Raw genomic sequence first — 27,502 nt, forward strand, 5'->3', positions numbered from 1 at the left:
CCTGTTAACTTACCTTTGACAATTGTAATTTGTATTTAGTAAAAAAAAAAAAAAAAAACCAAACCATGTAGCAGTCTGTTTTGTCTAGGGGAAAACCTCAACTGGTAGACTGAGGTACATATCACTTCTTGAAACATGGGGATGGCTAGTAACTTTAGGTATAAAAACGCAAAACAGCTTTCCCACTATCATAATTTACTCCCTTTCCTACTTCCACATTTAATTCCTGATTCCAGTAATTAACTTTTCTTAGATTGTACCTTCAAAACATTTGTGCCTCTTAGCTGGCCTGTAAAACTGTTCTGACAAGTTGAAAAAAATTCTCAATTGGGACTCACTTTCAAGTTCATCAGGTTTTATGAAATCTTTGCTTTACAGAGCCAGAAGTTAAGATTTCCTACCATCTGGCACTCCTGTAAAATACACTTGCAACCAAAAGGTAGAAATTTTACCTCCAACTGAAGGGTTAAAAAAGTCCCCTTTGACTGCAGGATCCAGAACTTAATGCACCATTTGAAAGCCCTGACACCCCTTCTCCTCCTTCCCCATTTTCAAGTAGGGGAAGTTAAAATGAGAAAGAAAGAAAAGGACCTTGAAATCAAGAGGCACCAGTAACTTATAAAGAAATCCTCTGAACAGGTTCAGCAGTTCAGTTACTTGATGCAGCTGACATATGTACTTCTAGTAGTGTGCTTTACCTTCACTTTGTGGATATCATTAAAGTCCAGCACAAGAGAGCACTGAGGTTTCTGAAGGCTTGTGTAGCCCTTCTCTTAGGAGTCAGCACTACACCGAACTAGCTGAAGTCAAAAGTTAGACTCTTCAATAACTGCCATTAAAAAAGCTAAAGGTTCTGTGACAACTTGCAGAGCTGGACTAACCCATGCTGCCCCAGGGGCACTACATGCACATTAGCTAAGACTACCTCTCTGTTACGTCTCTCTATTGCAGGTTTGCTGTTTAGTGTCAAGAACTAAAAAAAGCACCAAACCAACCCCCCAAAAAACCCCACACACCACAAATTGCCTTTTGGCTTTCCAGAAACTTAGGACTTTCACTTCATGCAGGTTTATCAAGCTTAAATTATTTACGGTTTAATACAAAGCTGAAATAATAGGCTAGAGAAAAGAAGGCTTCTCAAAACAATCCTGTATACATCTATTTTATAGCTACCTCTTCTGCCTAGCCCCTCCCAAAGTTAGCCTGAAAAACAGTAAAATCTACACAAAGTTTTATTGCAATCATACAAGGGATACATCAAGGGTCAAATACAACAAATACTATGATGCAATTTTACATTTATTAAACTACAGTTCAAAGCACAAATTTACACATTCTAAATACACTAAACATCTAATGAAGTCACACTGGTCTCCCACTGACATTCGATATATCTGGGCGAAAGACAATAACTTTACAAGACTGTTCTAACAGGAATCCTTAGTATAAAAACTGTGTACTTGTATGTAAACTGTTGAAGAACCCAAGTGATGGGTTTCCATCTCCACTAAGTCATCCATTTTGTTGCATATTTAAACGCTCAGGGGTTGAATGAACTTGATTTTAAATTTGGACACCATTATCTAACCCTCCCACCCCCCATTGAATTGTACCTGTAGCTTGTTTTGCCTGGTCCCCATTAGCTAGTACTATTTTTTCAAGTTTTGAAGAGAATGAATTGAATTAAGATTGTTCCATTTCTTCCACACTGGAATGTTGACCAGACAAACTACAGACTTGCAACTGCAGGTCTAAATGAAGCGTTAATGCCTGTTTAAGCTGCAGTGGAAAAGCGGTCTTCTGGGCTCAGCTGAATGCAAGAAGGCACAAAGAAGAAGTTCTTCATCAATGTGTCTGAAGCAATTCCAGCATCTTGCATCTCATCCCTGCAGCAGAAACGGATGAGAGTTGTAATAAAGTGATTTCACATACAATTTCACATCAGAAACTAGCCTTGAATATAACATTTGAGGTCTGCTGCCCCTGGACAGACTGGCCCCAGTCTCAGCAGAAAGGAGAATGAGGTCTGCAGGTGTTTGGCAGGCCCGGAAAGGCCGTGACTCTCCACTGGCAGAAGCGCAGGGCCCTGCTACCTCGGTACTGGGACAGGTTACCCAACTCCCACCATCACCACAACAGCCTTGCTGCCCTTCCTGCCTACAGCAATGGTGCTAACACTGTACGCAAGTTGCGGTTACCAGTATTAGGAAACCTCAACAGCTGATGTCAAGCAGTAAAAGGCTATTACTCAGCAACAACTACCACTACGCTCAGTCCACAGCGGGTATTTTGCCTTCCTTTGGCAACCCTAAAGCAAAGTTAGGCATTTTATCACAGCTCTCAGTTTAGTCTTAGCAAAGTCAGACAGAAGAGTAAAAAAAAACAACCAAAAAACCCTAAAAAGTCACACTTGTGCTCAGTTGCATCCTCCTGAATTTGCCATCAAATATAATTAATATTTGGCTTTAAGTGTACACTCTTGAAGGAAAGGAAAACAATCGTGCCACGATCAAGAGAATTTTCTTACCAGTCACTGAAAGACATCATGTAGTAAATCAGTGGCCTCTGATAGTCATTAAAGGTAGACTGTTCACCTAAGGTACCAGAACCCATATTATCAAAGATCAGCCAATCTCCAACGCTCAACTCGGGAAGAAGACACTTTTCCACAATTTGATCAAGCTCATCACAGGATGGACCCCAAAGGCTGCTTGCAAACAGAGGCTCATCTTCCTTGTATTTCTATATGGAAATGATGCAGGTAATTCAGGCTTTAGTTTATTTAATAAGAACATTTTCAAATATACATAAGGATGACTTTATAAATAATATATAATTATAGAAATATGAACTGTTAAATGTATATTAAAAACATAGGGATAATAAGGACTATCTCTGAGGAATATAGAAGGACTCACCTTGTGAACCTCTGGGATAGTATTCAGTTTCTCAGACAATTTACTTGCAAAAGAACCATAAACACCATCATTTATGTAATATGTAAATACTGGTTCATCATCATTCCTGGTTTGCTCCACTGGAAGTAAAAAAGAAGTTGTCTTGCATGCATTTTTTGTCATAAGTAGTCCTTCTGCAATCTAACTTAAGTCAACTGCTTTCTCCTGACAAGGGGGTTCCATATATACTGGAATGGGATAATTACAAGCAGAGTAATCTGTATGAGACCAGATTATACATTCAGTTGTAACATTAAGTGTGAGGCTTAATAAAACTAATACAGCAATAATCACTGTTAAGAACATAAATGCGATTTCTGCTTTAGCAGAGAAGCAACTAGCTCTATGATATGTTTTTCTATGTTCTTCTAATATACAACCTTCTAATACACCTTCTGTAAAGCAACCAAGATAGGTTTAACCATTGAGAAGTCAAACCTGGTAAGGAAACAAGTGCCATATAAATGTAACAAAGTGAGATACACAGATAACCATATGTTTATGGTCAGAACCCAAAAGGTGGATTACAATTCAAGTGTAAGGGAATATATTAAATATATGCTGGGACAAACTAGTCCACCCTGACTAAAAGATGTGTGCAGTTATCTGTACTGATTTATAGTGTGTAGAAGATAAATACGACCCTTACCTCCAGAAGGAAGAAGTTTATCATACTCAACAGTCTTCTTTGCAATGATGTTAACTGCTAGTGTAAATGCAGACGAAACATAGTAAAATCCAGGCTCTGCAATCACATTAACACCAGATTCCTTAGGAAAGTAGACATCCAGCAATGGCCTGATGGCATGATTAACCTAGGAGATTGAAGTCAGAGGTAAGGCCAATGAAACTCAGCTTATGTATATATCAGATACACACACACTTTCAGTCAGCAACAGTTCTAGCAAGCACACCAAAAGACTACTCTTCTCCTCTATTCTCTGACAAGCACCCTTCCCAGAGGTGCAAAATTTACGAAAGTGTTTAAGAAAAATAGGTCATTCTGCTAAACACTGAAGACTGAGTACCATGAGTCTGTGTACCACAGTCCCTCCTCCCAACCAAAGTTCAAGTTGTGGTACATTCAAGACTGCACAAGTAATTTCAAAGTTTGTCCAGCACAACAGGTAATGTAAAATTATGTATGAGTGCAGAAGAACAAGGACATGGCCTTTTGTGATCAGTTCTGAATAATGTCATATTAGAAACAGAATGAATTATTTAATACTGATGCTCAGATCTTAGGCGAGATATTTGAAGATAAACAAGTATTTTGGACAACTAACAGAACAATTAGAACTAAGAAAAGCCCTGATTGTTGTTAGTAACTTTTCATTGAATCGCTTGCACTGTCCTACACACAAGGGGTTTGTGTTTAAGACAACATAACAGTGTAAACAGGTTATTCCGTTTTATGTGCTTCTGCATAAAGATCGCATTTAGGCCAAATCAGTATTAAGAGGTTTTTTTTATTTAAGGCTAGCCAAAGCAAAGATAAAAGCAAGACCTTTAGTCTTCAGTTCTAGAGCAAAGTACTAGACACTTTCATACAGCAGCAATATGGTTTATGACCCAAAGCATGCTAAGCAATCCTGGCCCAAATGATGCAATAAAGTAACAAGTTGGACAACAGTCAACTGCCAAAAAATGGAATTACTACTGTTAAGATGGCTTAGGATAGTAATTTAATCTGTGACATGCTTAAGTCAGCATTCACCCATTACAAACAGGATTATAAAGAAATAATGATCACCTCCAAGGACTGATTACACTACCTGTGATAAAGAATATAAACGCAATTAATTATTCAGATCTTATAAAATTACAGTCTACCATGGAATTTAGACTAGGTTTCAGCTATCAATGTTAGTTGCAGTTTGAAGGTTAAATGCTTCAGCTTCCTAAATCAAAAGTAGAGTTTCAACTTCCAATATATTGCATACCTCTTCCAGCTGAAGTTCTGAACCTGTGAAGCCCCCACCAATATCCAACATGTTCATCTTAAAGCCAAATTCTTCCTAAAATACATAGACAGAACATAAGTACACAGACAACTGTAACTGTAAAAATATTTTTTGTTGCTCCTTACTGTGGTTGGTTTCTATGTACTTATACTTTTGAGCATATTTAGCAAAGTATGTCTAGTGAGGGAGTCACGGCGTAGTAAAAAACTAGTATAGCTCCATTAACCTAGTAGCAATAGCATTGGTATGTCAATAGGGGCTGGTTACACAATTCTCAGGCAGAAGTCCCACAGCCATGTCAACTCCCATCTTGTGGCATTTGTTATATTCAGACAATATTTGCTGGACAGGGCAGTGAAAAAGTTTTAGGAATTTACAAATACGTATAATGCAGGTCTTTTGGATAGTGCTTATGTGACAAGACTGCTACAATGAATTTGCACAAAGATCAGTAAGAACCTCAGTTCTGTTGCCCTCTGTGTGTTCCCAGTTACAGCTAATGCACTAACTGCAGTAATAAGAGTAATAAGATTTGCAGTCTTCTCTATTTAGTTTACGAGCTTCTCATTTGCAGGAAGACAGCTGTTCGGAGAAGGGATTTTTGAATTTTGCAGTATGAGAAACACATATAGAACATGTAAAACTCACGAGTCATCTGAAGCATCCAACAAATACATTCTTCTTGATCCAAATTTGGATATCCCCCCTCCCAATATGACACCTTTATTTCTTACGATGCTTATAGTTATTCATCTCAGAAATCACATGCACCAAGTTAGTGGTTAGATCACTGTAAATGCCAGCACACAAATCCTTAATATTTTAATAGAACTTGAAAATGTCAACTGTGTATTTGCAGGACTGAAATTTCAGTTTCAAAAAGCCTTTACCAAAAGCAGGAAACTAATTTTTCATTTGAAAAGAGCATACAGGGCTACTGCCTATCAGTGGGACAGTATTCATTAGCCTTCATCCACAATTAGGATATAAAGTTTGTTTTACAGTGGGACAGTATTCATTAACCTTGGCCCACAATTAGAATATAAAAGTTTGTTTTACCTCTACCACACATCTCACAATGGAGTATTTAGTCCCTTACTAAAAGTTCCTACATGGATATATTTTGGAAATAATGTAGTTGGCTTGTTAGTATGATTAGAATAGAATGCGTCCTCTACTGTAGCAATTGTATGTGTGTATACATCTACTTACAGCCATGTCAAACACACACCGAGCATCAGATATAGCATGAATGTACGCTTGCAGTTCCTTGCAAGAGCCTGAAACATGAAATCTGAAAGAAATAAAAACCACAGTTAATACACTGATCTGTTCAGCTTTCAGACCAAGCAAACTGTTTTAACCATCTAAAGCAGCAATAGAAGCAATTCATTCCCAAGTGGCTCAAGACAAGCTTGCATGATAATATAGTAACTGTGCCAAGAACAAGCTCAGAAGATGACTGACTTTTAGTCTGTTGGATTTGTACTTGACATCTGTCTTGATTTTAATGCTAAAAATGTCCTACAATATTCTCATCTTTAAGGGATAACAGATTTACTGAACCTTCCAGTCTTCACTATCAAAGTAGTTAAAATTTTTTCTTCAGCGGGTGCCAATGCTAACACAGTACCTGTATACAGTCTCCCCTCTCTTGTCCTACTTTGTGTTGCCTTGCCTGCATACCCTTTCTCCTAGGCCAACCAGCTTTCTTCCCAAAGCTAGGGCTGTACTGCACACACTATTACTCTCTCCAGCATTTGGGAGAGGGTGAGGAGAGGTGTGTCCCACTGCCACCCTGTTCTGAAGCCTCTTCACCCCAGGCCAGGTCCTAGTTTCATAGCAAGGCTGAACAGGCTGGTGAGCAGCTCATCAGAAGCAGCGAAGTACCGATGCCTCCCACAAGCTCCTGAATCCCCTCTGGTTCCTTGTCCAAAAGGTTTAAGTAGTGCCATCATACTGGTAGTAACAGAGGTGCTAAAACAAGCACCAATACTCCCATGGGCATCCTAAAGACTAGTATGGTCTGCTGGTTCTGGTCAGACCATACACATACCCATCTGAGCCATTACACTCTCTACTTCAAGTCTGCTCCTTTAAGGAATGCCATTTTGATGCAAAGGTCACTTTTCAAACTTACTTGCATGAATCCACATGTGGATTTTTTTTTTAATAAAGAAAAAGCATAAAAGCCATGAGATTTTTGTTAAAATTAGTTTAGATGTTATATAAACAAGGTACATTTTCTCAGATTAGTATCATCTAATTTTTAAATACATTTGTCATTTGTAATGATTACAGTACATTCATGCTTTAACATACATTTCAAACAGATTTACATCAAAACAATTGTGGTTTAAATCTTCAAAATCTGGCTTCCATTTTAAATACTTTTTTTACCATCTTGATGACCCACCCTCTCTTACGTGTTTGGTTGCTTTCTTAAAACATTCATGAGCATGTGATACATTAGTAGCTGAAGGTAGACAGAACAGACTTGTGCATGTATTTTTCCTCCATATAGTAAAATCTTTGACGAACTTCAAATTAAAATACCACAGATCATTTGGAAGCTCTCAGAACATTAGGATTCATTCCTGCCATCTGCAAGTCAAAAATTTATCTAAATATTATGTCTTGATATGATCAAAGAGTGACATAGGGCCTGACTCTTAGAAAATTCAACCCCATGTTCATCTTGTTCAAAGTCTGTCCAAGATACCCCATGCTATACTAGCATCTTATTTCTGGAAAAATACAAATCAAGTTACCATGGAGATTCAAGAGCACAGCTAGAAAACAGGAAAGGCTTCTAAACTTTGCTTTTATGCTGACCAAAGGATTTCTGATACTCTATTTCAAATTGCTTTGATGTCTATAATAGTTAGTTTGTTTCACACAATTTTTGCTTGGATATTAGCAAAACTCACAATCCAAAACGTTGTTGGGGTTTTTTTTTTTTTTTTAAACCCCTGTAAAATAGTGGCAAGAGGGGAGAAAAATTCTTTTGTATTCTACATCTTGAGTACATCATACAAACATCTGCTCAGCCAGCAGAGAACAATAAAGTTACTCACTTGACACCAACTATTTGGACTCCCAACTCCTTAGCACATTCCATGAGGTGCCTACAGTTCTTCAGGGTGGTGCCAAACTTCATATTCATCTCCTCATCAGCAGTAATGTCTTCTGTGGCAATGTGCAGTAAGAGCCTAAGAGAAGGGGAAGATGATTGGGGCAGTTGGTTTACATCATCAGCACATGTGAAGCCTGAAGACTGTCAGAAGTGTGTTGATTATGTTGTCAGTACTCCAGCTCCATCGATGGATGAGTCAAGTGAACCTAATAAAAACAATCCTGTACAGAGAAAAAACTAGCAATTAGGGGCTAAAACATGGAGCCAACAAGGACAAGGGATTTCGAAATGCAGCAACTAAGACTCTTTTGTAGCAGCAAGAGTCTGTTGAGTGCTGTAATAAAAGAGAATGTTACCTTCCAATAAAGTATACCTTCCTCATAAAACCACTAAGACTGTAATATGCTTTTCCCATCTCTGTCCCCCTTCCTAGCCAAGAGGAGAGTGTGGAGATTCCCCTTCAGTCACGTATCAGATGTGGTTAAACTCAGATCTGTACACCAGGCTGACACACTGAAAGCACACCCTGGCCACACCCCTCCACCTCCCCTCCTGGCTGAGCATATGGACTGGGGATTGGGTGGGGGTGTCAGTCCATCCCCTGCCCCTTCTTCCAGGGCACTTGTGGAGCAGGGAGGCAGTGAGTACCGTCTCTTAGTCTTATGCAGCGAGACAGCTTCCTCCCTCCGGTCAAAGCCTCATTCTGCGTAGATTTGGCAAACTGCAGTGCCAGTGTTGACAGTTTTCTATATTAAAGTAACACTGGAGTGGCAAAGGCATGTTCATATCAAAATCTCTAGAGTTTTGATATGCATATATGCCCAAACTCACAAATTCAAACTGCTGCCCATTAAGAAAGTCACTGGCTTCCTCCTCCTCCCCCCCAATAAAGATCAATAAATTAGCCATGTGGTAAAACAGTCAGAAGTTGTGTCATGACATACATGCAGACTGCACAGAGCACATTACAGTTAACCAAGATGGAGAGCATAAAGAAGTGGTAGAAGATCTGCACCCAAAGTGAAATAGTTCTTTTCAAGACATGCAACAAGCAAAACTTAGCCTAGCCACTACAAAATACTTGTTGGCTTAACAGCTACCTTGGTTTTTAAAGCCCTTTCCAAATGTCTCATGATGTGCTTAAAATCCATTTTGTAAAGAGCAAAAAATCCTAAATTTTCACACAGGTTGCCCAGCAATCCTTGTTAATTTTAATTTATACCACTTCATCTTGAGAAATTGTGACTAGCCTCTTATTTCCTGCTTCTCCACTAGCACAGACAATTCTGTTCAAGTCTGTAGTCAAACAATATTTTGTAAAACATTTGGGAAGAGTGCTAGATATAACAAAAAATTGTCAAAAGTTAAACTCTTCCAAATGTAAAAAAATTTCAAAGCCATAGCACTATGGTTTGTAACATCACATTAAGAAATGGTTTTGTCCAATCTTAAAGACATCCAATATTAAATTTTATTCATTAATTGTTATGGCACCACTGTGAGTGAGTCAAGATATTTTTCTAGTGCAAACCACAGAAAAAGTGTAATTCTGATTTCTAGAAATCTAGTAGGATACTTCTTCCTGGGTTTCAGGCAGTTAGAGCAGGGATAGAGGATGATGTGTGTGTTTGCGTTTTTAATTTATTTTTACAGAAGCACTGATACTTTTAACAACCATGCCTCTGCTGGAGCTCTTAGGACGCCAGCAACCTTAACAGTTAAACTTTGCCTGGAAAAATCCAAGGTATAAAGAAAAGAAAGACTAAGCATTCCGTTCTGACATTTCTCCTCTTTCTTAAAAAAAAAATTTTGCAGTCATTCAAGTTACTAAGACTTCCAAAGACAACCTAGCTATAACAACCACACAAAGGAAGAACAAGGCTATATAAAGGCTTTGTCTTTTTCAAACTATGCCAAGGAAGAGAAAGAAGAAAACTCATAGCTGTCCCTTCAGCATCAAAGTTTTAATGACTTGAATAAGAGAATTCTAATAAAACAAGCAAACAAATCTCTACCCAGTAGAAGAGCTGGAGGTCAGGTTTCTAGAAAATTTAGATGGCAAACTGCAGTTCTTTTGTAGAAATTGAGTTTCTTGTCCTCGGTAAACAGTAACTTTTTCAAATATTAGACTGTGGGATCCTTGAAAAGTAGTGAAGAGTTTATGTCTGTTTTCTCTAGCTCATGAAACTCCATCATTCTATCTCCCAGCTTTACAATTTCTCTGGCTCAAGAAAAATCTGCATCCTAACTTCTCTTGCTGTGGATGTTACGATAGACAACATCTTCTGAAAGAGGCTGTTAGACTCAAGGAAATAAATCAACATAAAAACTAACAAAACACTAAGAACACCAGTGATAACTGGTAAAACACTAATGACGTTAAGAGACAGCTCTAGCATTGTTAAGGCTTTCAAATGCATGGAGTATGTCAAGGCCAAGATTTTACACACAATTATTTATCATAGATAGCACTCTTTACACAGTAAGTACTCTCCAGCATGCAAAGCACTGACAGGCTTCCATGAAGATGAAGTGTAATCACTAGCAATAGCAATATTAGTACTCAAGGTAGTCTAAAAAAAGAGAAAATAATAACCAGGTAGAATGAGCAGAGTCTCCTGATACTGAACTCTGTAGAATCTTCCCGATTCTACAGCTATGGCCACAGTTTTGGGAGAAGATACGACACTTTAATAAGGACTGTCTAGAACTAAGGGGTTTGTAAGGGATGTCAGGAATTCAGTTTCTTAGTGCACTCTGATGATATTTGTGGGAAGCCATACCTTGTTAATCACTGGAAAGCACTGTAACATTCACTTCGGCTCCGACTCCAAATTTCTTAAATGTATGGCCCAGAGCCAAAGCATTGCTATGTGAGGGACATGATGCTTAATGACATGAGTACCTATCAGTCCAAAAAAGACCACGATACATTGGCAGCAATAAAATTCTTGTATTTAACAACCAGAACATCAGCTTTGATCACTTCTCTACACGAAGTATCTGGGCCAACACTGAAGTGACTAAAATAGAACTGAAGTCACATTTCTCATTGTTTTAATAGTGGGGAAATACCTGTAGGTCTATTAAATTAGACCTGCAGAGCATGCCCAAACCCTAGATGGGACCCAATGCACACGCTCATTCACTCACACATCTCAGCCCTGACTTCAGCTGAAGCCACTAATAATCCAAACAGAATACCCTGAAAGAAACACTGAAGCTACAACAGAGCAGGAAAATGTACTTGCAAATGACAAGGTGACAGACTTCTGAAGTTTAATCACCAAAACCTTTACATTAAGATTGCCATATGAAACCAAAATGCAAGATTCCTCCCAAAACAAGGGCATTACTATCATGTTAGGAAGCTGAGACCCAGTAGGGGAAGAGTTGCAAAAGCACTACCTTCAAAAGTGGCATCAGAGAAAAGAAAAATACATACAAGTGGTTTGTATTAAAGATACCATGTACCTTGATTGCAACTCAGACAACCCAGAATGCATACAAAATTAGATTCCCACCACATAAAAAGCAAAATCAGAATTTTGACACTTACTTAGCATTTAGATGGTTACGTGCAATTTTCTTCAGCTCAATATCATTGTCACAAGTCATGATGTTTATCCCAGCTTTCGCTGCATACTTTATCTGAGAGGCTTGCTTGCAAGGATTTGTATATATAATGTTTTCAGGAGAAATACCCAGGTCTTGTACCAATGCCATTTCAGACTGAAAAACAGGAGCATACCAGAGTCTGACACAGTCCAGTGCATTATCTTTACTCAATTTTTATTAGATGTGCTCTAGTACTGGACTAAATAGTCAAATATACTAAGAAAACTATCCACTGCTGCTAGGGTGGAAGTATGGATGTGCAACAGCCAGTTACACAGGAGTTCACAATTTAAATTATATTATATGTAACCATGGCACTTAATACCAAAAGCTGATTTAAAAACAGCAGACAGATGGAAGAAAATAAGGCACACATACACAGAAAAAAAACCCAACTTACTTTACTGGAACATGCAAATCCAACACCAAGGGTTCCCAAAATTTCAAGTACACCTGGAGTAGAATTGCATCTTACAGGATAAAATGGTTTTATTGGTGCCATCACATTCTGCCATTGTATGTTCTTCTTTACAAGCTTTCCAAGATCACCAACATAAAATGCTCTTTTTCCAGTCTAAAAAAAGGAAACATAGGAAAATAAAACATCTGAAATTGTGGGTTTACTGTCAAAACATAACCAACCCATGAAATAATGTCTTAAAGAATTATGTACTTTTTTTTTCATCCTGCGATTAACTTTTAGGTTTGACCTTGAACAATCCTCTTGTTTTTACTTTCACCTAGCAATCTGAACTAGTTTTTTAAAAAAAACCAAACAAAGGGAATACCTACCACTTAGAGATAAGAGATCTTATGAATGCTATTTAGACAATATTCTGAGATTCCTGAACAAGAGATACTACTTAAATGCCAAATGCTGATTTTATCTAAAAATACAGACTACATTACAAATCTCTTCCAACACTGTATTTTCAGAAGTCTGCAATTTTTTGGAGGAAGAAAATCCACTGGGGCAAAAGCTTCCACAGTCTCAACATAATTTATAGCTTATTAGACAAGAAATAAAATCTAATGCACTACCATTATTTTAGCATCTAGCTAATAGCTCATTTCACTGAAAATTTATTTGATAGTATTTTACTTCAGGAAGTCAAGTTTGAGACTGTTCTCTACATCTTGTGAAGCACAAAGTTCAAACAGAATTTTAAGAACTAAACTCTGTGTTAAGGTTGCAGAGTCATAATCTTCAACAAAATGCACAGACACTTTTCTGGAAACTGTTAACAGTCCCCCTTGTGCATCTGTTACCATTGTCTTTCTCAACTTCAAGTCATGATGTGGATGTAGTGGATCAAAATCCAAACAGATCGTTCTATATTTGTTTATAATGTGCACTCAGTAAAATTCCTGTAAATGAATGGCCTACTGTATATCAATTAAAGACCATCACAAAATATATGATCTTTCTGAATTAAGACTGTACATCAAATGTTAATTCTAGCACTTGACTTTTGCAGATATGAAACTATGTTGTGGCTTATTATATACAATGTCTTTATTTCTGTTTAAAAAACACAAATAGAAATTCCATCGGGTGGAAGCATACTGACCCCCTGTACGGGTCACCAGCAGGAATGGGATCTGGAGCTTTAGATCCATGGCACAGGCCTCTACCCCTTGAGCTAAAGGAGTAAATGAAAGCAGCAGGAGGCAGCTATCCTCTGTGAGCCAGCCAGTGGTTGGAGACATGACATGTTGCCAGTAGTTTACCTATTTATTTGCTAGACAGAAAAAGAGTATTAGGAATCAGGATTTGGGAATCCTACACCTGAGTTCAGAAGGCCATGGGATTTAGCTATTTGCTGTACCATAGTTGAGCGCTTGCATTTGAACATGAGTTCTGCTAAACCAAGGGAAAAGTGAACAACTAGATATGGCATATTAAGGATACAGTATCTGCTTAATGAAATCTCATTTTTTTTAAAAAAAGCTCACTCTTTCTACAATCTTGTCTATAAAACAAAGGCTACAACATCCTTCTGCCTCCTAAGTAGTGAGTGAAGCCTTATTCAATAAAACAATTATTGTATACACAGAATTATTTAAGTTTCTTCCCAGTAGATTACTAAACCTTAATAGCTTTTAGAGCAGTTTATTTTCTTGAAAGAGAAAAGGTAGCACCTCACAATGTGCTTGTACCCATGTTTCCAACAGAGAGAAGGGTAATGGGAAAAATGTATAACCATACAACCATGATCTACCACAGAAATTTTAAACATGGCTTTGAACTGGCTCAGCATACATATTTGTCTAAACTTTGTCATATTTTTAGGGAAAGAGCAAAAAACCCATTTCTAACACAGCTATATTCACTTGCCCAATTTCAGGTTCCTGGTCTAAACCCCATTGATAATAAAATCTCTTCAAACAATGAGACGGGAGCCTGTGTTTAATTACATCAGCAAGACTACTTTCCTGCTAGCCACACTCGGGGAGGTAACAATTTTTGCCCAAATTTCCCATTTCCCCAACATAATTCAGCCCGAGGCAAAGAAACAGCAAAGTAGAATTTGAGGAAACTGTAAGATGAGTTTTAGCCAACTGTTCCTCTGTTGCTGTCAGCTCATCAGTACCAAATACCTTGACCTAGTTTGAAGACAGAAAACTAAACCAGAAGATTTGGAAAACTTATAAAACTTACATGAGTGTGTTCATAAATACAGTTGTCAATAACATCTGCAAGAGTTGCTCCTTCATCCAACAGGCCAATGGAGTAATTTGCATCCTCAAGAAATCCTTTCATCTCAGCCGTATTCCACAAAGCCGACAGTCATAAACCAAGAAACACAAGGGATGGGCTTCCAAGCCTTATATCCGGGTCCTTAAATTATGCAACAAACTGTACAAAGACGACATAAATCAGTAACAAGAGAGGCACAAAGCATACTATGCCACTATTTAAAAATTAGAAAGAGCTTTTTACACCTGATGTACTACAAACAGTAACACACTTTCTACAAAAGTCAAATATTTTTTTACTCTGTCCACCCTCCATTTGCCAGGGATAAAGGGTAGTGTAATTCTACTGAAGCCAAGAATAAAATAGAAGCTGTGTTCTTTAAATCTGATACTAACTTAAAGAAAAGTAAGAAACCACTGATGCAAGGCTGGTCTTGAGAAGCATCCCAGACTGTGTGCACGCTGACCTGTGTTGAACTTACACAACCTATGAAAATACTGCAAATGTAGCATACTTGTACAAACACCTCGGCTCAGCTATTCTTAAGCATAGCATCTTAAGATGCCATGTGACATTAGTATTCAAGCATGCAACTAGAAGACCGTCTGTAATGCAACACTTCTGAATTTGTTACAGAAAACTTGCATTTATTGATTAAATGTTAGCATTGATATTTGTTAAATTCATGTATTTGTGTTAACATTCTGGATTTTGTTTAGATGCTATTTTATAACCACTGCCTTCACACATTGTATGTACTAGACATTTATTTTGTTGTTCTGTTCATAAGATTACCTACAACGCTTAAAAGTCTTCACTTCAATAGACGTTAACAGAAAGAAGACACTAGCTAGACAGTTTTAAAAATGACAATTGAGTAAGTGGAACTGGTATTAAAAGAAAGTAACAGTTATAGCCTAGCTTTATTTGCATCTTGTTTATCCTCAAACCTTCACTACAAATTAGATGTTGCTTATAAGCAGTGTTTTCCAAAAGGCAACCTGAATCAACAAGATCCCAAGATAGAAAACATCATTAAACATACACAGTCTTACAATATGGATTAAACAGTCAGTCTCAAGTAGAAGTCAGTAGACAGCAGAAAACTACCAACAGCTGGTTATATACCTTCATCAGCCTTACTTGATGAATATAACAATGTGTGGTTTACATCCCATTAGAGTTGTAGGTCTTGTTTAAAAGCAGTTTATTAGTTTATAGCAACTGACTGACCAGACTTTTTTGTTTCAACTGTCACCTTTATAACTAACACGAAACTGATCAAAACCAGCCAGCTAACTAGATTCCTTCTTTACATGAACACCGAAGACTTTTTAATCTCTCAATGGAAGTTACACAGTATTTATAAAAAAAAGACAGTTATTTTCTAAAGCCACCTGTACTTCACTTTAAAATAACAAAATTATTTTTCTAATTAAAAGTGTTGATAGAAGCCAGAAACATTACAGCCGAAGGTAAAAAATGCTTCACTAAGACTCTAAAAGCTAAGGTAATTTTGGCTTCAAATGGTCACAACGCCATGATATTAACTCCATCTCATGTTTCTTCCACTACCTCCCTAGAGTAAAGAAAAATCCACAATTTGCAACATAAGTTTAACATTGTTAAGATGAACAAAGTTACTTTTGCTCAAGCTAATACTAAGACAACTAAGCAGCAGTTGTTCCTGCTTGCCATCACACCTCATCAAGGGGAAAAGAGCCAGCAGAGTTTTGTATGCTTTCTGCATAACTCAAGTATGCCACCTATGTTTCTTAAGAGATGTATTTACTACCAGGTGAATTAGCTCAGTGGCAGCGAGAATGTTCAGTTATACTCAGAAGCTGAAGGATAAAGGCAAGTATTCTGGGTGAGAACATACCTGTCTCTCACATACAGTGACTCATATGCTTATTTAAGGGAACCCTGAAGATCCAAAACAATCATGAAAGAGCAAGATAATTATCACATTGATGTAAGGATTTAAGTAAATTACAATTATAAAAATAATGACTAGGTGGTAGACACTATAATAACCAGGAAAAACATCTTCAGTCAGTCACATCTGTCTAAGTTTGTAACAGCTACAACTCCTTAAAAAACACCACCGACCAAACAATGAAAAAAAAGAGACAAGCTTGCGAACTAAGTTTGACTTAGAATCAGTGAAACAAACATGAACACCACAGTCATGTTTACATAGCTACTGTCACCCTCTGAACAGGTACTTCATCAGTATCCTCGATTTGCTAGCTGATTAGCACAAAGTCCTCAACACGTTCATCTCCATAAAATATCCATGATTTCCAGGAGCAGAGTACCAAAAAGGGCTGGGTTTGTGGGTTTTTTTGTGTTTTGTTTTTTTTTCCCCTGGAAAGAAAAGCCAGCATCAGCATTTTACTGAAATTTTCATACAGTTCTGGAGTATTCAAAACATGAAGATCAAGAGAAGAAAAAAGCTAACAGCAGAGTTTAATTCTTTTATCATAATTTCTTTATACTATGACTTAAACAGCCTAGTGTTTAACTAAGTATTTTTTGCATCCTCAGGAACATGCTGGTTGTATAATAAACACATTAAACTTTTCCTCTACAATAATAGCTCTTTTGTTGTCTTCTTGCAAGAAAAATAATACCCAAAAAGAGGAATAAGTAAAACAACCATGGTGAACACATGCAAGAGCAGTCATTTCCATTTTCAGATTATTCAAATGTAGCAGATCTGTTAACCATTCCAAAACCATAAGTTTTTTAATCCTTTTATGCTATAGAGGGGTGCTAGAGCAAAATTTTCAAGTTTTGAGTATGTTTTGTGTTGCATTTAAATTTGTAACATCTTTTAGGACAGATCTAATCTGTCCTATGACTTCAGAAAAAGAGTCAGGCACAAAAAGGAATCCATGCTAGTACAAACATTGTCAAATAGCTTGCAAAAAGCCATAAACAACCCAGTATAACCTCTCCTAGGCTGCTAAACAGTGATTGCTTTTTCTAAGCATGTCTGTGACATCTAAGCTTTTTTGTTTAGCAAAATTCATCTAGTAAAAAAAGCTAACAACTTCTGTCCTCAGAGTCACAGCCCATTCCTCTCCTCTCCAATTTCTCCTGCTCTGGAAGAAAGTACATCTTTTCAGTCTTGTTGATGACAAGATAGGAAGAATATTCTACAAAGGAAAAAATGGAATTCCTACCAGCACTGCTACAGCACCACCACAAAACAGTGCATACTTGAGAAATGTTTCTTTAAGGGGTTAAAACCTGTAGTAGAATTTGGGGTTATGCTATAACCTTATTCTGTTCTGACTGGCCCCCCTCCTGCGTGGGAAGAATCAGTGATAAAATTCATGAAAGATCAAAGGAATACTGGCAAAAGGAAATAGAGAGGATGGTTTAAGACTTCTTCTGTGTCTGTAAAAAGAGTCAGAAATTATTACAGTACACAGTTCAGTCCTTGCTGGAAGTGCTGACTTGCTGCAAGTCATGATTTGACAGACTTAGCATGGTAACACCACCCATTTTACCACCTGAAATGTTAGTCTGCACAATGCTCTAGGACATATATTTTAGGGCAAACAAAAGCTGTCAAGTGGTATGAGACTTCTACATAGGTGTGCAATTGCTTTCTTTGAAGTAAGCATTACATCCTCAGGCTCTTTAGGGTTTAACACAATCACTTCCCAGATGAAGAACTTTAAGATAAAAGCTTACATATTTAAACACCGCAATTACTGCAGACATCTGGAATAGAAGAAAATTAAAATGCTCTGAAAAGTGACTAACTAAACACATGCTTGTCATATACAAGCATCCATAACAAACACATCATTTTCAATGTTTTTTCTTTACATTGTCAAAACCAGATATTGTTTGGCCTGGGAAGAAAAACCAAACCTTGAGGTTTGGTTCTTTCATTAAAAACTTCCTCTGCAAAGAACAAAGTCTCTGCAAACCAAGCAGGCTCCTTAAAATGCCTCTAAACTGCATGTCTTAAGCAAAATAAATATTTATGAGATTAACAATTATGCTGATGCAAAAATCAAGAGGTAAAATACATTCACCTCACATTCCTTACAATACTGGTTCTTCAGGGGTAACAGATCAAAAAAGTAGAAGCGTTTTGTCACTAACATTGGCAATTAAGTACAGAACACATATACTAGAAAAGTAGACACACAAGTCCCCTGTCTTCAGTGCAGCAAATGCCTACTTATAACGGGAGTTATGTGTTAAAAAAATATTCCAAGATGCCATTTCACCAACACTCATCCAGGTAGCTGAATGCAGCCACCAACCGATGGAAATGCTGAAGCCGGTGCCCCTATTTACAATGGCAGTGGACAGTGTGCATTACCCAAGTTGCCTCTCAGTACAAGTCTGCTGAGGGTCATAGCAGAGTACCAGTACAGCTTAGATTAGTTGCATCCTACCGTTCTCTCAGGAGTGTTCCACACAGTTAAATGAGTAATGTAACAAGCGCATCTCTGCTGAAGTAAGCAAGCAAAGAGGGTAGATACTAAAAAATAATGCCCCATCTGACATCTTCTACAGGAACTGTGCTTTCAAGAACATCTTTCTGTTTTCTTGAAGTTTGAATACATTATTCAAAGCCAATAAGCTAGCAAAGCTTACGAAAATGAGTACTCTTGTAAGTGCATGTATACTTCTGTGGTATCACACCAGCACTTCCCCTTCATGACAGCACAAGCAGTTACTTCCCCATCCTATCCTCTTAATTGCTTAGTCAATATTTGGTCAGTATTTGGTCTCCCCATTGCCCCCCAGCCCTCCAAACTCCCAGGCCTCCTGTTCCCCCATTGCCACCCAGTCCCATCTAGACAAAGTCAAGAGAGCTTTAAAGGCCAGCCAATCCAGATAACTACTGCTTCCACTTGGCATAGACAGGGCTCATTAACAGATCAGATTTCCATCACTAACTCCCTCCATTTCCAATCAACCAGATGTGGCAATAAATAGAACAGATTTTCAAAGGAGCAAGACTTCAGACCACAGCTGCCAGACTGCTCAGGAAGTCAGAACTTGAAGAGCAAGACAGAACTAAACCTCAAGTTCTTCCTTGGCCAGTGTAATTCAAGAACAAAAGTGGGAGGGAGAGAGTTATAAAAAGGAAGCCAGTTCAATGGGAATGTAAGTACACCTTCAGACAGAAGATTTTTATTTGAGTTCCATTGGAATATAATATTAATGATTGTATTTAAAAGCTCATTTGACCCTTTTCCCATTAAATGACTTTGCAACTTGAACAGGACCCAAAACTACCAATTAGCTATCTAGCTTACATCTTAGCTGCGTTTGAGGCAATCACCTGTGCTTCAGCACACCAAAACAGGTACAGATTTACTGGCAAACACTTGCTGACTACTGCTACCTACATCACCACTACATGCAATACTAAACTACTTATATTAGTGTACAGTATATCATTACTGAAGACATAACAGATCCAAGCTCAAAATAACACAATCATCTGAACATTCAGCTACAAATACAGCTAATCCAGTGGCACTTCCGTTCTAGGACAAACTATACCTTGCACTGTTTGCCAAAACACATCAGTCTACCAGTTAGAGAAAGAATAATCTCAATTAAGATACCAGAACAGCCTTCTCCTCAAAGAGAGGAAACTTCAGTCAAAGCCAAAATTCCTTTGGAACAGTTTTAGAAACTAAAATGCATTTATAGTACCTTTATACTTTATCCACTCCTTCCTCCTAACAGTAGTTCTGCCTTTCCTATCTTTTTACTGCTTTACTTTATTCCTGTTGAAGTGCAAAATGTCATGCAAGAGTTCTACCCACATACAAGAAAGAGCCAAAACTCAGAAACTGAACAAGAGAAACAATCTTCTCAGATCTTTTGCTTATATGATTTTTTTTATAAGCACGTACAAAATAACATATTCAGAGAATTTTCAGTGTTAACTGTATTCACTTGAATAGAGCAGTCATCTACATAGAACAAGATATATGTGGTTAATTCAGTAAGTTTCAAACAAAACAAAAAGAACACAAAGCTCACCCTGTGCCTCCCTTACTGCAGTATTTTCAAAAACAACAGGGTCATCTACATTAAGTACCTTATTAGGAGACATACTAATACAACTGGCATTTGGACTCTTTGTGGTCTTTAAAAAGTACCTGGCTCAGTTAGATGCACTTAACCATTCTCATTCTCAAGTTTTACATTAAAAAGCATTATGTAATTTATAGGTACTAAGCCAAACAAAAATGCCTTCAGCTAGACAGGAAAAAAAAGTAATACTGTATAAAAATCAGCTTAACTCAGATATTACAAATGCATTTAAGGCTATTGTTAAAACCACATAAAGCTATTGTTTTATGTTAACAGAACAGGATAACCACACACATTCCAGAGTTTTCTGTGCTCCTTAAGATCAGCTATGCACATGCATTTGTTTTCAGTTATCATGGGTTTTGTTTTTCTTTAATAACTATTTGCCTCTTAAAAATATAAAGGCATTTATAATTGGTACACAATTTCCATCCAACACAGAATTCCACATTCTACTGTAGCTCAACTACAACTATTTGTGGAAATGGATAGTAATTAGCAAATAATGGAGACAGGCATTTGGGAAGGCACACCTTTCATGATCAGCATTAGTTACCATTTACAATAGCAAATTTTAACTATTTCAGTATAAAATACTGGAAGAAATCATACAGTACTCAGCAAATCATGATTTCCTGCTAACAGTCATGCAGTGCCAATTCATGACTTCAGAATTACCACTGAGAGACTGAAGTTACAGCATTTTATTTTAGGATTTCTGCAGCCAACAGCCCTAATTCAGAAAACTAACTCTATTTACAAATTTTACTTACACATGCTTAATTTTCTCAAATTCATCAGCTAACTGTTGAGAAAAGTATTAGGCGAGTAAAATTTATAGTCCTCCCTTCAATGAAAGCCCCATATAATATGCACGCTGCTATTTTCAAATTTTGATAAAATACATCAAGACAGTTAACTTGCTGATCAAAAAGCCAATAGATGCTGTTTATATTCTTGAAAGTGCTTATCCTCCTGCAGACAGATGAAGAGAGAAGGAAAAGAGACTTACATGGACAAGTTAGGAGATGGAACCCTACTATCATCAGCTAGGTTCCCAAGGTGGCTCAGCGTTGAAGTCGAACTGTTCTCTATAAAGCACTTCTCCTAAGCCCTCTGGATAGTTGTAAACTTGATCAGAGATTTTGCCCTGTGGGAGAAAATACATACAAAAATAAATTTCATAGCCAGAACAAAATAAAAGCTTTATCTTAAACATGTAACAAGTGCCTTTTCAGTATTGCTTTTAAGGAGGCTTACAACACCCCACCATGAAAGTTTATAATCACATAAAATGCCCAGTTTTCAACAGTGAATGTAAACGCTGAGCCAGATCAAGTCAGATATATGAAGAACTGCTAACACACATAAATTAGGCATAGGAAACTGCTTGTTTGTGCTTATCTTTCATAGTCTGAACTGGAAAACTTTCAAAACTGAAGGCAAAGAGCTCTACATGATCCTGCTTTAGGGTAGTACACCTTAATACTGGCCTACCCTCCCAGAAATGTTTTTAACCCTGTAACCACTGTGATTCTTCCCCTCCCCACCTCCTTTCTATTTTAGAATTCCCTTGCCATGTTCTTTCTTCCTCTGCTGTGAATGAATACAGCATGTGGGTGAAAAAGCTATGTGGGTGAAAAATAGTGCTTTATATAGTGAAACTGAACACCATACAGACAAATCCAGTGACAAGCAAGACAGTAAAAAGAAAGAAACTTATGCTTGCCTTCAGGAATGAGGAAACCTTTCAGCTGGCCCTTCAAGGCTATTACATACAACACCAAAGCAGCATTTTAAAGTACAAGGCTATCTTAATCAAATTAAGATAAAGCAGTCACACAAAACAGTACAATGAACATAAAAAGCAGTCAAGGAAACATTAACCAGCCCTGCTGAGAAGTTATTCCTTCTAAAAGGAACTGTCATTTTCATGGAATTAAATACAGTACAGAGCTGGTCATGTGTAAACCCAACATACAACAAAGTTTCTACAAATTCACTGTGGTCTATGGCATGAAACATGGAATGTACCAACCTATTTTAAAAATAAATCTTTGCTGCTCTCATTATTTAAATGAGACTACATGTGCTGACTACAAAAACCTGGCTTCTGGGAATCACCTAACCCAAATGATCATCTTTTCAACCGCATTACAGTTAAGCAAACTGCTGAAGTGTGTTTTTCCACTTATACTTGCTCTTCAAAAACTGAACTAGTATAAAGCACTGAATTACAAACAGAGTGAATGCAACTTGAGGGTAACTGTTTCACAGCAACTCCACAAAACAATCTCTTCAGCATTACCATATAAATTAGCATTCAGTAGCATATAATATTAAAAATAAACCTCAGTGCTTCAAAATTAATTGAGATGTTAAGGAATTTTGCCAGCTAGAAATAATGTATATGTGGTGTATTTAATCCTATCCCTTTCTTCCACTAAAGCAAGAAGTCAGTAACATTTAGTGCTCAGTACACACACAACAGTTTTAAAAGCTGGCAAAACTTTCCTTTTGTAAAATTAACTAGTAGCTCCGCTATTTTCTAGTGCTGTTTTGATTACACTCAAGAACTCAAATTTTCCAGTGATTACGAATTAAGTTTACTTTCCTAGCAAAACAAGTCATTAGAAACAGGTGCTTCTAGGGAGAGTGCATGACCTTTAATGCAAAACTTAAAAAGCCATGCTTCATACAAATATCACCTGCAGTACTATTCCAATAAATATTCTCACATGACCCAAGAAGGACGTGTGCAGTGAAAGTTCCCGTGGAGCTGGAATGAAAACCAATCATTTTCTGTAGCAATACTCAATTCTGAGCTGCACCGAGTTCCAATTGCCCTTCAGAACTTCTTTTAAAAGAGAATTATTTACCCGAAGGATCTACACAAACATATAGAAAAATAGGCTGACTGTCCTCTTTTGTGCAGGTTTGCTCATTAAATATCCAGAGAGGAAAACAGTGTGATTTGAACCTTTCAAATCATAGTAATTTTACTCTGCTTTAACAAGCACAGTTAGTTAGTTTGCTGCACTGTGGCAGAACAGGACTACCATTTTAAGCAGCAGAAGGGTATTAGATGTCCATAGCCCATATGGACAAACCCAGTTTTAGAAAAATTGCACATGTGGTCAGCCACAGTGAAGCATTCATTGTTTAAGGGTCTTAAAGTAGGTATAAAATCATTCTTTACTAAACAGAGAGCTTTGAGTTGCAGGAATAGTCATCAAGGCAGCTTTGCCTTTTAATACCCAAGTGACACCTATATGTATGTATTTGTGTATCATCCCTTAGTATACTCTACTAGCAGGCGCCTCAGGTTTGACTGCAGCTCAACCAGCAACACTGTACTTTGTACTTGAACAGTAACACTCATATGAGGAACAAAATAAACCCCCCACTCATCCACAGTGCATAGTTTTGCCAGAACAACTGCATCCCCACAGAAAGCCCTATGAACACGAGCAGGCCAGCTGGGGCCAGGCCCTTTCACCAGCTCAGCAGCCCCCTCAGCTCCCCATGTCTGATACAGACAGGCCTACAAAACCAGGCATCGATTCATTTTCTTTGGAAAAACCGATCCACTGCACCTCTCCATTTCTGAGAGGAGACCCTTTAGTGACCTGAGCTAAAATGTCTGTGAACCAAACCCCGAAAATACGGCAATATGATGACCTCACATATTTACACCAACTGACAGACTTGGAGGCACCAAAGTTACTCTGGTCCACAAAAAAACCCAGCTATTCTTCTGTTACAATAGGCTTTTTCCAGATCAGGGCCAGGGCGTTGTGGGAAGGCTGTCCCCAGGGGGAAGCAGGTCCTGAAGGGAGCGTGGGTCCCCGAGGAATTGTCCTGTCAACTGCACTCTCTTGCTCCAGTGCTGTATCAACAGCATTTTGAACTGAAATTTGCCATTATACCTCAATCAGTCCCTTACACAATTAAGCCTCCCTTTCAGGAAGGGACGGTCTTAGTTCTCTTCCAGAGCACTTCGTCTCCCCTTTAATTGGAGAGATGGAATAATTTCCAGACTATACAGCCCAGCACTGCTGCAAACACACACCTGCACCAGCTTTCCAGCACAGGGAGCAGCAAGAGGCACAAGCTGCTTGCCGGGGGGCAGGCTGCAGCACTGAAAGGCAGCAAGCCTGCCTCTTGCCTCCAGTAAAACTGTCCCCACGGGAGAAACACTCCCATTGCTGTTCACCACCAAACACCACCCTCCCGGTTCCCAAAGTCTTGCAAAGACCCCTCTTTTTCTGGGGTTTAACAGCCTTCCCCCAGAGCTCAAGGCCCGGCAGGAGGGATGGGGGGGGCACAGCAGGCTGGCTGGCTGCGGGGGCTCGGCCTAAGGCAGGCAGAGCAGGCGGGGAAGGGAGCTCACCACAGCCTGAAGCACACGGGGAGGGGGCTGCCGTGTCGCAAGCATCAGCCACGGCGGCAGCAGCATTGTTCACACGGTGACAGGAAGGAAAGAACTAGACTGGACCAGTCCAGACTGGAACAAACCCCTCCTACCATCACCATTATTCACAACCCCCACCTCCCCCCCAGCACCACTGCCTCCCACATTTAGCCAGGGAAGAATAGCGGGCAAGTGCAGTATCCTCAGAGCCAAAAAACCAGCAGCCAGGGTGGGGGCAGAAATGGGGCAGCACTCACCCCCCCAAACCCACCACCACACAGGAGACCCAGCCACGCGTCTGGCTGGGAGGGTAGGCAGGTCTAACCCGGTTTATTGGACACCACACTGTTTTCCTTCAGGGCAGCTATATTCAACCGGGACTACACAATCAAATCCTGCTCGGTCACCAGAGACTGCTGCAGAGGTCTGAAACGCAGCGCTTCTCCTGCCTACTGGCACATGTCATCTGTGCAGGATTTTGCACTGCAGGAGATGCACTTCAGAAAGGCTCAAAAGAAGATTTAAGCTCACTTGCTTCCCTCTTCACCACAACCGGGGTCCCCCCCAGCACAGATATGCATCTTCTTGGGCTCTGAACAAGCCCAGACTGCTGACTGGAAAAGACCTGCAGTGCTGTCTAGTAATGAGCCATAACAGCATCCTCCTCAGCCACGCCAGCTGCCCCACGTTCCTGGGCTTGCACCATACCCCTTACACAGGCATGAACCCCCCACTCCCACACCGTAATTCCAGCTCCCATACAGCCAGTAACAGGCACCTCTGCTGACCTCTGAGCACTATAACCAGTAATGAGCACCTCTGCTGACCTCTCAAACAGGGAACGGCACTGCAGCGAGCACACACATACTCAGGATACCCTGACATCCACGTACATACGCACCGAGCCGGCAGCTGAGCACTAACTGGACCCTCTTCTCTGTACTTTCCGAAAGCCACCAGTACAGCAGTGGCTAATGGGACCACAAGTACTGTCAGAGGCAGCCAAGCCAAGGGGGTTGAGGCTCAACCAAGAGAGTTCCAGAAGGACCGGCAGCACCAAACCTGCTACTGCTACACTAACAGACTGACCAAGGGGAGGGAGAAAACATGCGTCCTTGAGACAACCAGGATGGAAGAGCTCCACTTTCCATACCCCGGAGGACCCCCCGGCCCCTCTGTGTGAGAGCAATTTGCCCCGTCATCCCAGCGCTCGTCCCCAAAAGTGTCACTTGTGCAATGCCCTTACAACTTGCGCAGTGCCCTGACAGCTCACGGTGCCGCCCTGCTCCTTGGCGTGCCCCCCGTCCACCGTGCCAAGGGGGACAGGGTGAGGCCTCATGCAGGCACCCACAGGCGCAGCTCAGGTGAGGGGGAACAGGAGCGTGACAGTGGGAGCCCGGATGGATAGCCACGGTTACAGACGCACAACATGGCCTCTGAGAAGCAGGCAAGCGGAGACGCCGCGGCCGTGCCACCAGCACTTCTCCGGCCTCTCTGCCTCCCGCCAGCCAGGCGGGCCTCGCAGCCTGTCACACCGCTGCTCCCCCAGGCCCGAGGGGCTTCCTGCGTGCAGCTGCACCCGAGGGGAAGGGATCGGCCGAGACCTGCACGGCAGTCAGCGCTCCCGAGCCCGGGCAGCTGCCACAGGGCGAGGGGACAGCACGCCGGGGCCCGGGGAGCCCCTCTCCCCGAGGGGTCCAGGCGAGGACGCCCCTCGCCCCCTCCCCAGGAAGGGGCACACTGCGAGGGGCAGCAACGCCATGCGGGAACGGGGCACTAGCCCCGGCTGCTGAGGGGGAAACACCACACAGCCCCCCTCTGCAGGAATCCGCCATGTTAGGGCGGCCGCCGAACCCCGCTCCCGCTCCCCGCGGAGCCGGCGGCCCCGCCGCCCTCCCGCGCCCTGCGGGGTTGGGGCAGAAGGGGGAACGGCGGCCCCGGCGCAGCCCTCGCCCCGGTCCCCGGCCTCCCCCTCCCGCCTCGCCGCCTCTCGCACGCAGGGCTGTCCGCCATGTTAGCGCGGCAGCCGCTGACCCCCTCCGCCCGCCGCCACCGCCCTCCGGGGCGCGGGGGGCCCCGGCTCCCACCCGCCCGCCCCCCCCGGTCAGCGGCCCCGCATCGCCCGGCGCCTCGCTGCGAGCCGGGGAGAGGGGGAGCCTGGGCTCTGACTCATCCCGCCGCTCTCCATCTGCCGCTGCCGCTGCCAGCCGGTCTCGCCCCACGCCGCCGGGCGAACGGGGAAAGGGCAGCGGCAGGAACCGGCCCCTTCCTCATCCCCCTCCCCGACCGGCACCGCCACGGCGGCGGTGCTGCCCGCCGGGCGCTCCTCCGCCCTCCCCGGGTGCCGCGGCCACCGCTCCCCCTTCCCCTCCTTGCGCCGCGGGGTAACAAGGGCCTGCCCCTCCCCAGGCTCCGGGGAGGGGAGAGCTGCTTCCACTCCCTCCCGCCGCCGGTGTCAAGGGACGCCCCGGCCCGCTCCGGGGCTCAGGGTGGGCGTCGCCGCCTCCCTCCCTCCCTCCCGCCGCCTCCCCCGCGGCGGCAGCCCCGGCCCGGCGGGGAGGCCGGGGGCGCCGGGACCCCCGGCACCGGTACTCACGTGAGATAACGGCCCGAAAGATTTGG

The 27,502-nt window shown here is 40.8% G+C and overlaps 1 protein-coding gene across 1 annotated transcript; it reads right to left on the reverse strand.

Moving 5' to 3' along the window:
* Positions 1 to 1,255: 1,255 nt before the first annotated feature.
* Positions 1,256 to 27,502, reverse strand: AZIN1 (antizyme inhibitor 1). Its single transcript, XM_075704648.1, has 12 exons — positions 27,477 to 27,502; positions 21,479 to 21,616; positions 14,338 to 14,535; positions 12,076 to 12,249; positions 11,617 to 11,789; positions 7,999 to 8,133; positions 6,134 to 6,215; positions 4,901 to 4,975; positions 3,607 to 3,772; positions 2,919 to 3,037; positions 2,528 to 2,742; positions 1,256 to 1,886 (listed from the first exon to the last, which is right to left on the reverse strand). Exons 3-12 carry the CDS (start codon positions 14,437 to 14,439, stop codon positions 1,775 to 1,777), a joined length of 1,353 nt encoding a protein of 450 aa, XP_075560763.1. The 5' UTR covers positions 14,440 to 14,535; positions 21,479 to 21,616; positions 27,477 to 27,502; the 3' UTR covers positions 1,256 to 1,774.

Source organism: Pelecanus crispus, chromosome 2, assembly GCF_030463565.1.
Source record: "Pelecanus crispus isolate bPelCri1 chromosome 2, bPelCri1.pri, whole genome shotgun sequence".
Lineage (NCBI taxonomy): Eukaryota > Metazoa > Chordata > Aves > Pelecaniformes > Pelecanidae > Pelecanus > Pelecanus crispus.